General features: G+C 43.0%; 1 protein-coding gene across 2 annotated transcripts in view; it reads right to left on the bottom strand.

The window, feature by feature from the left end:
• Positions 1 to 306: 306 nt before the first annotated feature.
• The window catches only part of LOC123867823 (tubby-related protein 4), a 28,044-nt gene continuing 15,656 nt past the window's right edge, over positions 307 to 12,694 (bottom strand). Inside the window, exons 5-15 of one of the 2 annotated variants that reach the window (XM_045910094.1) lie at positions 10,656 to 10,917; positions 10,245 to 10,345; positions 9,366 to 9,590; positions 8,868 to 9,084; positions 8,450 to 8,665; positions 7,861 to 7,982; positions 6,079 to 7,777; positions 5,169 to 5,376; positions 4,741 to 4,891; positions 3,997 to 4,197; positions 307 to 3,563 (exon numbers count right to left, since the gene is read on the bottom strand). In XM_045910094.1, coding sequence (XP_045766050.1) covers positions 3,447 to 3,563; positions 3,997 to 4,197; positions 4,741 to 4,891; positions 5,169 to 5,376; positions 6,079 to 7,777; positions 7,861 to 7,982; positions 8,450 to 8,665; positions 8,868 to 9,084; positions 9,366 to 9,590; positions 10,245 to 10,345; positions 10,656 to 10,917 — 3,519 coding nt within the window. In that variant the 3' untranslated portion in view covers positions 307 to 3,446. The remainder of the gene's footprint in view (positions 3,564 to 3,996; positions 4,198 to 4,740; positions 4,892 to 5,168; positions 5,377 to 6,078; positions 7,778 to 7,860; positions 7,983 to 8,449; positions 8,666 to 8,867; positions 9,085 to 9,365; positions 9,591 to 10,244; positions 10,346 to 10,655; positions 10,918 to 12,694) is intronic. The other variant, XM_045910095.1, reaches the window with a different exon arrangement.

Genomic DNA, 12,694 nt, shown 5'->3' with positions numbered 1-12,694 from the left:
TGCCATGAAAGAAACGAATTGAGCAATGTGGGCGCTAATCATTTCATCTCACTCGCACACTATACCTGTCTATACTCACATATGAGTAATGTATGCAAAAAAAAATCAGTCTGAGTTTTGCTTTCATCATAATAAAACGCTTGCTGTTTCCGTTGTTGTTGAGTTTTGGTTGTAATATGTACGTTTTGTATGTACTTATGTTTTATTAATTTCTTGCCTTGTCTTCATTTCCATACCCCATATAAGGTATACCACCAGATTTATTATCTATAGATAACACTACAAACTTACAGACTAAAAAGATGTTTCAAATCGGGCTAGATCTTGTATAGTAGGTACTCTTATTATGTTGCTTTTTTTTTTTTACTGTTTGTTAAATAACTGTTTTTCTATTCTAAAAGTAAAATAAAATACTATTTTATCTTATGGTTATTGTAATAAAATACGAGTACCCTCCTTGACAACCTCCCTGGTACAGTGGTAATGGTATGGGTTCGATTCCCGGCAGGGGTTTGGAATTTTATAATTTCTAAATCTCTGGTCTGGTCTAGTGGGGGGCTTTAATGGCTAGTTACCACCCTACCGGCCAAGCCGTGCCACTAAACAACTTAGCGTTCCAATACAAGGCCGTGGTGAAAGTAGTAACCAAAGGGGTAATAGTAATTAATAAACACAAGTTTTTAAACACATTATGCTAGAATGTGTAAAACTATTAAAAATCAACATAAATAAAAATATTGAAATAATTAGGTACTAATAAATACTTTTTCAACCGTCAAATGTCTCGCTGTCACACATGTAGATGGTTAGGGCGGGGGCAGTGCGGGTGCGGGGGATATCCCCACCCCGATTGCCATGTCGACCTGTCGCGAACTATACAATCCAAAAGGAGCACTTTGGGATTCGCTTCATTAATAGCACGCGCTATACACAAATACACAAAATTGCAATTTCCCCAAAATACTTAGTTAATAAAAATGTTACATGTATTATGTACTTATAATTGAAACTGGACATTCATTTAATACCTATGTAATATTGTATGATTAAAAGACTTGTTTCCTAGGATAGTGGCGCCGGCACATTAGGGCCGGTAAGTAAAGCGTCACTGAAAACATTTTCTATTGAAATATGAGATTGAACAGGCTAAGGACAGGGTTTCCTGGAAAGAGAAAAATGCTCTCTCTTATAGTGCCCGGCAAACAGCTTGGACCTGAAGAAGTGTAATGGGAGAAAGTTGGCGAATGCGGTAAGCGAAAGTCGACGTATCAACCAATCGCGTGCACTCGCGCCGACTGATCAACCAATCGCGTGCACGCGCCGCTCGCCAGCCAATCGCGTCGATGCTCAAGTTGTTTGCCGGCCACTGTACGAACGGTCGCTTCGTGATTTGGCACCATTATCCTAGGAAACCAGAGCTTTAGTAACCATGAAACATTATCTTTGTACATAATTTTCAACTTATTTTAAATGCTTAGTCTAATAGACCAAAATCAATGTGTGATAAAAACAAACGACCCGATACATCAATAGGTATAAACATTTAGTCTTAAACAATAAACACTGTGTATAATATAATTTTAATGATCATTTTTCGTGCAACAACACTAATAAATAAAATTAATACCTATCAATTATTTACTGCACATTAAAGTATGTACTATATTACAACAATTTGTGGCCACCAGATCTTGATATCATACCTACACTTACCTTACAAAGAAAGAGAAGGCCACGTTCAAAAACTAGTAACACGGATAACCATTCCATAATAATAAATGATAAATACCAATTACAAACGAAAGAGATAGAGCTATTTTGTAACATATTATATTATAGCTCTATCTCTATCAACTTTGCGAAAAGTACTTTTTAAACACTAGACCTAACAATATTCACTAACTATACTTATTTATCTAAATAACTTAGACACCTAATATGTATAAAGTGACAACGCAGAGCTGCAGAGTGAATAACTATGTGGCGGCCTTTTTTGTTCAACAACTGAAAATTGAAACAGCTTTATTTACCTACTATTATACGCGAAAAAATTATCACGTCATCTTTTAAGAATCCGATTGGTTGACTGTACACATCTCTTCTCTTTGCTTACAGTCCGACAAGGCTCTCTTGGCATTTGAGCGAGGGCGCTGTTGTAGCTTTATGCCGACACAGCGGCGAATTAAACAAGTGCACAAGTCTCAAGATGGCGGTTTTAATTCCGATTTTGACCACGTGCCAAGAGAGCCTTGTTGGACTGTAGGTGGATACCAGACGAGTAAGTGAATAAGTAAGGATGTGGCAGATCAACGCGAGTGTTACTTGAGAATTGAGATCCCCAGCCTCGCTTCAAAAAGCTAATAATGATTTTGCAAAATAAGATGGCACAACATCAGTACAAGAATGCTTATTTACATTCTTCAGCCGAATTATATCTAATCCTGATACGAACGCATCTTAATTTCTTAAAATATCTACCTATCTACTAATATAAGTATTTTACAATCGATCCTCAGGACAAAATCAACAGGAAAACATTAAAGACTGGAACAAGTAGATATTTAGACTGACATCCATTATTATCTGCTATGGGATATTGAAAAACACATCGAGAATTGCTAAATTGTATTTTGGTTAAGGCAGACGACCAAATATGTCTGAATTTTTTCAGGGCAAGCGTGCAACAAATAGACTGGATCCAACAAAAATTGGAGAAAATAATATGATTGTGTCACTACTGACCGAGTGTGTGGTTGTGATGTAATTGTGATGATAAAGTACCTATAAGATTATACTTACATTAGACGAACTTTGATAGAATTCGAGCGTCGAAACACTTCAGCGTTAAATTAACATTAACCCTAATATCCTTGTTTAAATTGCAGGTTTGTCCACACATTCAGTCATCGCTCCAAGCGGAAACGTTTCGAAATTAAATCGGTGGCACTGAATTTTTGACTTTAAATGAAAGGCCTTTAGGTCCATTTTACTCCGACGCTGGATTTCTATCAACATTGGGTGAGATGAAAAATGTCATACTATAAGCACTGATCTTTATAGAAAGTAGATCGAGCAGAAGGATCGAGATGAAGGGGTTTGAGTGGAGACTTATGTGAAACACCAACCGTCACGGAAAAAAGTCGCTAAAGCTCTAGATTTTTTTGGAAACACCGCTAGAGTGATCGTTTAAGGCTGAAACGTTTGGGTCAAAAACGGGTTTTAGGAAAACGCTGCTGTCAGAAGGTCTACCCTTGTACACTAGAGCTTCATTGCCTGACATGCATCGTTCGTCTGGGTTACCTATACATCTGAAATAATTGCTTCACAAACAAAGTCCATACTATTGTATACACACACAATACAGCCGCGCCTCGTTGAGATCACGCCCCGCAGCGGTTGTAGAAGCCGTAGGAGCGGAGCCGCTTGCTGTAAGTGACGGCGAGTGCTCATTTGAGTCTTTGCGTCACGTTGGCCAGGGCGACCGCGAACGCCTGCAGCGCTGAGAACGGATACTGGAAGTCTAAAGTGTACGCGTTGCCGTCGATACGACCGAACTGCATCACCTAGAAAAATATCTTATATTTTTATGGGTAATCAGGTAAAACTCTATTGAGGGTTTTACTTTATAAGTTCGCAAAGCTAACTGGTTATAAAAGCATGTTGCTGTTAGGGCACTAATTGAGTAGGTAGGTACACACTGCACCTTGTGCTATTACAGGGTTCCTTGTTTTTTCTTCCTCGGCTTGTTTCTGAACTAAGAAGTATTCCTTAACCCTTCATTTATACATGCGCCATAGCGGCGCGGCATGCATGCCATAGTGATGCCATACGTTGACATAGCGCGCAAACCAATGTGTGAACACTTGAACAGGTAGCTCGCGTTCGCCCATGCCCTCGTGCAAAGCAAATGTGTTTTTACAGCTTCTCTAAGAGTTGGGTTAGACACTTTGTCCCGTCGCCACTGCTGCCGCCTGCCGTAGTCATTTCAGACTTTACCTGTTTGCCATGGTACTCGATCTGGAAGTTCTTAGCGGACTCCTGCGTGACGCGGCCTCCGAAGTCGAGCTGGTAGACCTGGCTGTTCTCGTTCCACATGGGCGCCTTGTTGTGCATCACCAACTGCCGCCGCGTGCTGCTGCGCGCCTCGGCGGCAGTGGACGCTGTTGCCACGCTCATGTTGCCCCCAGCACGCTTGAGCTGAAGAGAAACAAATGCTACAAAGATTGTTCACAGCATATTCAAGGCAAGTCCCAAGATTTTTCGCCAAGGGAGACTCATAAAATGTATTATTATTTTTCTATTTTTCTTGAAAGTTAGAGGCGTATGTTTGACCACTCGCAGTCAGCAAATCTCAGCATACCTACCTAAGTAATTACTAATGAATCTAAAAAATAAAAATCGGGCGACAGCCTAATGGTTAAGATTGGTCCTCCTATTGGGGAGCCCGGTATTCAATCCCTGCCATACACCGTTCGTCTCTAACTTTTCGGCTGTTTTGTGTGTTTTAAGGAGATACTTAATTAAATATTACTTGCTTTAACGGTGTAGCAAAACATCGTGAGAAAACCTGCATGCATGAATCTGTGATGTCTGTGAAATCTGCCAATCCGCACTTTTAGAGCGTCGCGTGGCTATCTCATTCTGAGAGGAGACTGAGTGAATAGTGAGTGGGCCGCTGAGAGTTTAGATCATTAATGTAGTACAGTATGGGAATCTGTTGAGATAATGAATGAAACTGACCTTATTTCTAAGCTGTGCCTTTTGGAAGCTTTCGAGATCTCTGTAGTTCTTGCTGTTGACTTCATTGTAGCCATTGGAGTATTCGTCGTCGGAGCTTTCGGAGAGCTTCTTGTTCCTTCTTCGATTCAGTAGAGGTGAGTTGAGCAGTTGCCTGAAAAATTGAAAAACACAAATAAATTTTTCGTTCTTCAATTTTTACCAGTTTCCAAAATGTTCGTAGCTGTAGATAGAAAATGCGAACATACTGGCAATATAATCACATAAATTATTGCATTGTCAGGTCGCGGCAGCGGTGATACGACTGAAAAATCTGATTCCAGAAGGTCTAAAGCACCAGGCAAATCGCGTCGTTTAGGTTCGCGTTTCTTTGAGTAGGCTACTGAATTTTATTTATCTTTTAATTCAAAAAAAGAAAATTTCAAGTATACCTGATAGGCGATGCAGAGGAGTACCGCTGCCGGCGCGAGGCACGCGGCGCGGGCGAGGCGGGCGCGGGCGAGGCGGCCGATCGCGCCAGCCGCGGCGACGCGGGCGCCGAGCTGCTCTCGCGCGCCGCCGCCGCCGCCGTCGCGCCCGCGCCGCTCCGCTTGGACGATCGAGACGCCAGCAGTCGAAGAGCCAGCTGCTCCAGAGAACCTACCCAGAGAATGCCATGTTATGTTATTGTTCGCAGAATCCTGTGCAGAGCTCGACTCGATTACGTTACGCAGGAGTCACGATTCACGAATCTCAATGAATTTTAGTAAGCAGTGCTTAGTTCCTACAGTGTATCTATGTTCGTTGGTCTTAAAAATTCACTAAGTACAAAAGAGCGCTCACATTTGCTTTAACACATCGTGACTGTGACTGTCGCGCAACGTCTTATACCAACACTGACAAGCGAGCCCTGCTGCACTTTATGTCTTATATGTAGGTAATAAGAGAAGAGACTATGGCCGCTTGGAGATATTCTACGTTTCTTTCAGCAAAATAATAATTTTTCTTTGTATGCTCAGCATCTAACACCTACATTGCTTTCTAATTTGCTTCGGAAGTTCATTCAAAATTAAAGGATTTACTTAATCAGCGATTTACATTCTGACAAAATAGGAAGATGCTTTAATCAGTGTGCGTAGTGCAAATCACTCGGCTTTGCTGTTTTAGCTTATTGGCCCGAGTTAAGCCGGTCGGTAGAGCTACGTCGTGGTCCAGTGAAGCAGGCTAATCCGCAAAGAAACTACATGCGTGTTTGCGAAGCGAAGTGCTCGAGTCTAATTCGGCTAGCTGCGAAATCGAATCGCGTCTGTCTCACCGGTGAAGTATGGGGTGGGCGGGTGAGAGAAAGCATCTACTACTAACTATAATACTTGCTGTAGTCGGAGTCGCTGTCGGTCAGCGGCACGGGCGCGGCGGCGGCGCGGGGCGCGGGCGGCGCGGGCGCGCAGCACGCCGCGCACACGAAAGGCGCATCCGAGTCGCGCCGCTCGCCCTGCGCCGCGACACGACACGCGGCGCACGACACGAGGTCCCGCCGCGAGCGCCGCACGCGACCTTCCTCCGTGCTCGTCCCGCTGTTGTCCTCCCCCGTGCTGTTACACCTACTGCTGGAATTCGCTGAAACGTCATTCTTTGCGCTAAAGTCCACTTTCGTCTGCCTCTTCGCCTTCTCCGCGGTTATCGACAACTCTCCCGAGTCCAAACTCTTCGACTTCCCGCATTTCTTCAGACTAGGGGTCTTAAAACATTCTATCTGTTTGCTTTCGTTCGACTTTAAATATCGCCGCGGGCGGCGCTGGCGTTTATTGTTGACTAGTATGAGACGCCGCGGGGGCTCGCCGCGCAGGGCCGTCAGACTGACTTGAGCGTGTAACACTTGAGGGTCGACCAGATCCAAGTAGCCCACGCTGCAGCTACGCGTCATTGTGTCGTACACGGGAATGTTCGCACATACCGGACTGATGGGCACGACGGTTGTCGTTCTCTGCACCCTACTCTCGCGAACTTTGTCCGTTACATTATTTATATTCGTGTCCACAGGGGTCTCCTCGTCAATGTATTTCAGGTCCTCGCTCTTTTGTACATTCTTTAAGGTATCCGTACGTTTAATCATAGCGTCGGGATGCACCTCGTGCTCGTAATTCTTACTGCACAGGGATTTGAGTATCCGCGCGTTCATTTCAAAGGAAGCTTCGCCTCTGTTGCAAATGTTCTTCCGTAATTTCGATAAGCAATTATCTGTGACGTGATTGTCGCACTTTTTTATAGTGACCTGCCTACTAGGTTCTAGGCTAAGGTTTAGATTGAACGTTTGTTGTTCAATATTGGACAGATTCCCTTTAAGTGAGCCGCTATCCCTTACGCTATAATCGGTCCGGCCCCCGCAGAAATCTCCTCTACCTCCACACGTGACCGTCTGCGGTGATGGCCTTTCGAATATGATATCCGTTGGTGCCACTGCGTTTTTAGGCGACTGTAAAGTAGGAACGGAACTTTCACATCTCAATGGCGATATTGCATGTCGATTTGACACTGCGGTTGTATTATTTACGCGTCTCTCTGTCGTTTGAGCAGGATGCCGAACGGAATTTGCATTGTAAACATTTTCGCCCACATTATTCATTGTGTCGTTTGTATCTATAAACGGGAACTCATCGTAGGACTCGGCTCTGGCTAAGGATGGATTTGAGTTGTTATTGGGTGAATATATTTCGGATTGATTTATTATGTTATTCGCATTAGTCATTCTGTCGCTCACGATGAGCGGATTGAATTTTTTCCTAATGTTATTATTCATATGCGATGGAGAGTTTGTTTCGCTGTTTGAAAAGACTTCTTCTTCGTCCTCTGAAAATATGTTAGGATTAAAAGTAGGATCAGGACCAACAGGATAGTCATCTCTCAGTTCTGTTATGGTTAGAGTCATCTGTCGCGGTTGCAGGTGTAGTAAGGACGTCTTGTATGTGACTTGGCCGAGATTAGCTGGCACGTTTTTAGCCAATCCATGCATTTTGAACTTTGTTCCCCAAATGTTTGAAGTTACTTCAACTAACCGTACGTCCTGAAATTGAACCATAAATTTTACTGAAAAATTTACATAGGCTACGAGAATAAAAATTATGTTTTAAATATTGAATAGTATACCTCTGGCAAGGAGTCTATATAGGCTAATTCATCAGGAGTCTCGACCTTTTCACTGGAATTGCGTGTTTTGCGTCTCTCTCGTGCTCGTCTGCGTCGTTGCAAGCGTGGAGATCCCGAACAACCTAATGCAAAAGGTATCTTTGTTATCTTCAACCAAATAAACATACAGGACAATATTGCTTAGCTTTAGTCTGACCAGGTTGTAACGATGCAGCCTAGATAGACAGAAAAGCTTAGTTGTCAGATAAGACGCATTTTATGTGAGTGCACATAGGAAAATTCGTACCTATCGGGTGAAAAATTATTATTAATAAGATATCTTATGGGGCAGGTTTATGGTATAAGATCCTGCTATACAACTATGAAGTTGAACGATATTGTACTTATTTAGCTATACAACGATGAACAAAAGTTGAACAGGCGTTAAAGACGTTGAACAAGGTTTGAACACGAATTGCACAGGCGTTGAACACGCATGGAAAATGAGTTGAACAGAAAGTGAACACACGTTGAACAGGCTTTGGATAAGACTTGAACTTGAACACGAGTTGAACATGCGTTGAATAGGCTTTGCAATAAGAGTGCTCACCTTCCTCTCGCTCAGTGTCTGAGGAGCAGGAGTCTTCGTGCGGCGGCGGGCGGGGCGCGCGGCGCGGCGCTCGGGGCGTGCGCGGCGGGCGCGGGGAGGAGATGCCGCCGCCGATGCTGCCGCCGCTGCCCGCGCCGGTGCTGCTGCCGCTGCTCGACGCGCTGGTGGCGCCGCTGCTGCTGCTGCTAGACTCGCGCAACGAGCCCGTCACGCATTCTGCAACGATGAACGATAAAGTTCTCCTGATTAACTCTCAGCTATGGCACCCGCGACGGAGATCTATCTCATAACCAACGGAAAATCATGCGCATCGGCTTTGCGTACCTACTCTCCGTAAAACATGAGTGTTCACAGTACAGTCTTTAATTTTAATTTATTTCTCCGAGTTTTTCTTTCCCAATAAGTATAGAATGCAAACCTTCCGCCTGTGGGTCGAAGATGACGAACTCGGGCCTGATCTTGCTGGTGCGGCGGCCCTTAAGCAAGGGCACCAGGCCACCCAGGTGCTCGAGGTACAGCGTGTAGGCGCCCGCCTCCTCGTCGTCGTGGCGCAGCATGGTGCAGTGCAGGCGCGCGCCCGCGCCCGGCGGTCGCGACACGAAGCGCCGCAGCTCGCTCGCCTCTGGGACGTTACACTGGAAATTAAACATGCACATTCCTTCATTGTACCATAATCATTGTTTATTAGATAAACGAGAATAAATATTAGAGTAATATAGTTGCTTATTATAAGTTAGATATTTATTTATTGGTATAGATTGTGAACTCGATAGTTATGTACTAAGTATGTATGAGTACTTCAAAGATCCCCCGTATAGCAATCCGATCGAAGATCTTTCTGCGAGGTGGTGCAGGCTCAGCTGATCTATCTTGTATCTTGTTGTATTTTGGAACTTGTATATAAACTCGTACGTACGCGTATGGTGTGCGCGAAGAGGCTGGCGAGCGCGGGCTGCAGACGCGGCGGCAGCGGCAGCTTGGCGGCGAGGCGCGGGTGGCGAAGCGCGGCGGCGGCGCGCACGCGCGCCAGCAGCTGCAGCGGCGCCACCACGCGCCACACGCGCGCCGTGCACACCGCGCCGCCCAGCCCCACAAACAGCCGCCGCGCCGCGTGCCCCCACGTCAGCGCCGACACGCGCGCCTGCACACACCCGCCACTTTATTCGTAGCGCATGCCTTCACGCAAGCAACGCAGCACAACACAGTGCTAGTCTGCTAGTGTCTCATAAGCATCAACTTTGAACAACTAAGTACCTACTTGTGCATAAGTAGGTAGGCATATTTTGCCATATTTTTTGTATAAAACGGCTAACTGCAAAAAAGCACCTTCTGAGCCAATAGACATGAAAATTTAGAAAACTGATGATTCAAAAAAGTTTGCTATGAATGCAGTCATGCCTAGCCGCTTTTTTAACCGACTTCCAAAAAAGTAGGAGGTTCTCAATTCACGCCCAGTCTTATAGGTACATCCAGGTACAGCTTTTTAGTTATTTGAGACTGTTAAAAAGTTAAAAAGTTTTGATAGGTTTAAGTACGTATTTTCAACAATAAATAAATAATAGTTCAGGACATACGAAATTCAGGTCTCCCCATGCGTTCCCAATATTCTAACAAAATTCTAATGAACTTGGTTAATTACTTTATAGGTAGGTACTTCTTATATTTCAGAACTTATATTTATCTAGATAATTATTGCTACTAATAAAACTAGGTAAAAGTTAGTACCCAGGAAGTAAGTACCTACTAAAAGCAAAGTTTCTGAAACTTAATTACCTATTAGTTATAATTAGTTTACCTGTGTATATGGAATGGGGACGGTGTAAATGAGGGCGCCGTTATCAGAGTAGAACTTCACAACGTTTTTATAAGGCGGTGAGTCCTCCGGCTCATTTGGCTCTGAAAATAGATACTTTATTTAACAAAACTGCTCTATAATCATTTTACACAAGATAGATCTAAGGCGTAGATAAAGGGGTCTAGGTAGATAGAGAGATGCCTACGAAGCGTTAATATAATTACTTCAGAGAGAATATATTTTGATGACCAATGTGGTGCCTTGCAAGCCGGTGTGCTACTGCAGTGGGTTGGCGTCATCGTGCCTACGTAGCACGATCTCTCCGCTACCCAAAACCACCGCCAGCACATGATCGCCATTATTCTCTTCACGCTCCCCCATTTTTACTCTCATCAGCATACTTTTACTTACCAGCAGTTAGAGTTCCAGCTACGGCCAGTAATTCTCTCGAGTTAGCCCACTCCATGACCAGCGTGGTGCCTCTCAGTCCGGTGTGGATCCGAACTGGGCTCACGTCGTCGTGGCCTCGCAGCATCACGATCTCTCCGCTGCCCAAAGCCACCGCCAGCACGTGACCGCCATTAGTCTCTCCGGCCTCTTCACCTTCCTCCATTTTGAACTTCTCGCACGACCACGCCATCGATGTTATACCACCCTCGGCTACCAGTTGCACCTGTTTATTATTATTAGATTCATAAGGTGCATTCAAATCAACGCGGTTACAGTACTATAAATAAATAAATAATTTTTAATTTCAGGCAATATTAATAAGTCACAAGACAACCCATAACAAAACACATAATAACACAGTATGATGCAGATATAGTATAAACTAATCTAAATAAAGCTGTTGTTGTCGCACCGATGCAGGTTTGACCAATGTTTAGTAAAAGGATTACTTAGATCCTCGTTAAGAGCACACAAGATGGAGTTAGTAGGTACTAGCTATGTAAAGTCAAGGCTTTTGAATGAATTCATAAATTGCACAGCATACAAAGAAGATATAGATAGATATAATATGATAGCCCTCCGTGTTTCCATTGACGCTCAGTTATATACCTACCAATAACAATAGTATGTATACGTAATCTGTTTTCTAAAGCCTTCTTCGTCATATTCTACACATGGTACCTTCACGTAGCTAATTGGATTAGGTACAGCAATTAATTTCTATAAACTAAACCTACTAGATCATATCATATTACCGTAATGTGAACTATCGTACCTATCTGCGACTAGATTTTATATAGTTTACCTACTTAAAAATTCAAATAGTTAAGTTATGTTAATATAAGTAAGATTACCTAAAGATTTTTTTTTGATTAAGGCACCTATATAGCTATGCAATAACTATGCATAGTTATAGGCAATAACCATGTTTTTATATAAATCATCGCGGTAATAGACGAGTACTACCTTTAAGTAGTTCTAAAGTTGGCCACGGTCGGCTTTTATTTTATTACTTACTAAAATACTGACAGATAACGAAAAGCTACTAAGTAAAGAAATTGTATACGTATTTATTTGCATTGTATGAAAATTTCCACGTTTGTTGACATATAGCTTACCTAAGGTCTAAGCTACGGTATTTATCGTGGGTCGGGTGTTCCGGTGGTAGGTACCCATAGCTACTAACCCAATTTCAGCAGAGCGTTTGTAATTCAGCAAGCGTCGAGCGCGTAAGAGGATGTTGAATGTTGGCAGTGATTCAAAACCAATACGCCAAGAGCTGAAATTTATTTTCTAACTGGGCAAATTAACATAAAATGTTGCTCTGCAATGAACCCGTGGAACTTGAACAAAAAAGTGATTTAGGAACGGTGGACTGGAAAAGATAAGTCTCACTCTGCATCTTAAGTATTCCTGGGGGTCGTGACCCCTTTCCATGAATCACAATGGTAGAAGTTTTCTTGGGTACGTAATAGTTTTGTTGCAGATCCTATCACATGATTGTTTTCTCGATACTAAAGTTATCCATACAGTTAATCCATACTTAATATTATAAATGCGAAAGTGTGTCTGTCTGTCTGTCTGACTGTCTGCTACGTTTTCACGGCCCAACCACTGAACCGATTTTAATGAAATTTGTTACAGACTTGGGATACATCCCGGGGAAGGACATAGGCTACTTTTTATCCCGGAAAATTGAAGAGTTCCTACGAGATTTAAAAAAACCGAAATCCACACAGACGAAGCCGCGGGCATCATCTAGTATTTAATATAGTAGAAGAAAACTTGAACTTGTAACAAGATTTATTTTTATAACGCTGAAGGCAATTTCAGGTTTATCTCATATTTTACAAATTCCTGAAAATATTTATTTTTATATGGCAAAACTTTTTCCAAAGGTATAACTTATAATAACTTCCTTTCCTTATATATTTCCTACAACATAGCGGTTTATGTACCTTATGTAAGTTGAAAAGATAATGGTAAATAAACGAAAGGGC

The sequence above is a fragment of the Maniola jurtina genome, chromosome 8 (assembly GCF_905333055.1).
Source record: "Maniola jurtina chromosome 8, ilManJurt1.1, whole genome shotgun sequence".
NCBI classification, from domain to species: Eukaryota; Metazoa; Arthropoda; class Insecta; order Lepidoptera; family Nymphalidae; genus Maniola; species Maniola jurtina.
The sequence above is the reverse complement of the archived record's forward strand: the minus strand, read 5'-3'. Positions and strand labels throughout refer to the sequence as shown.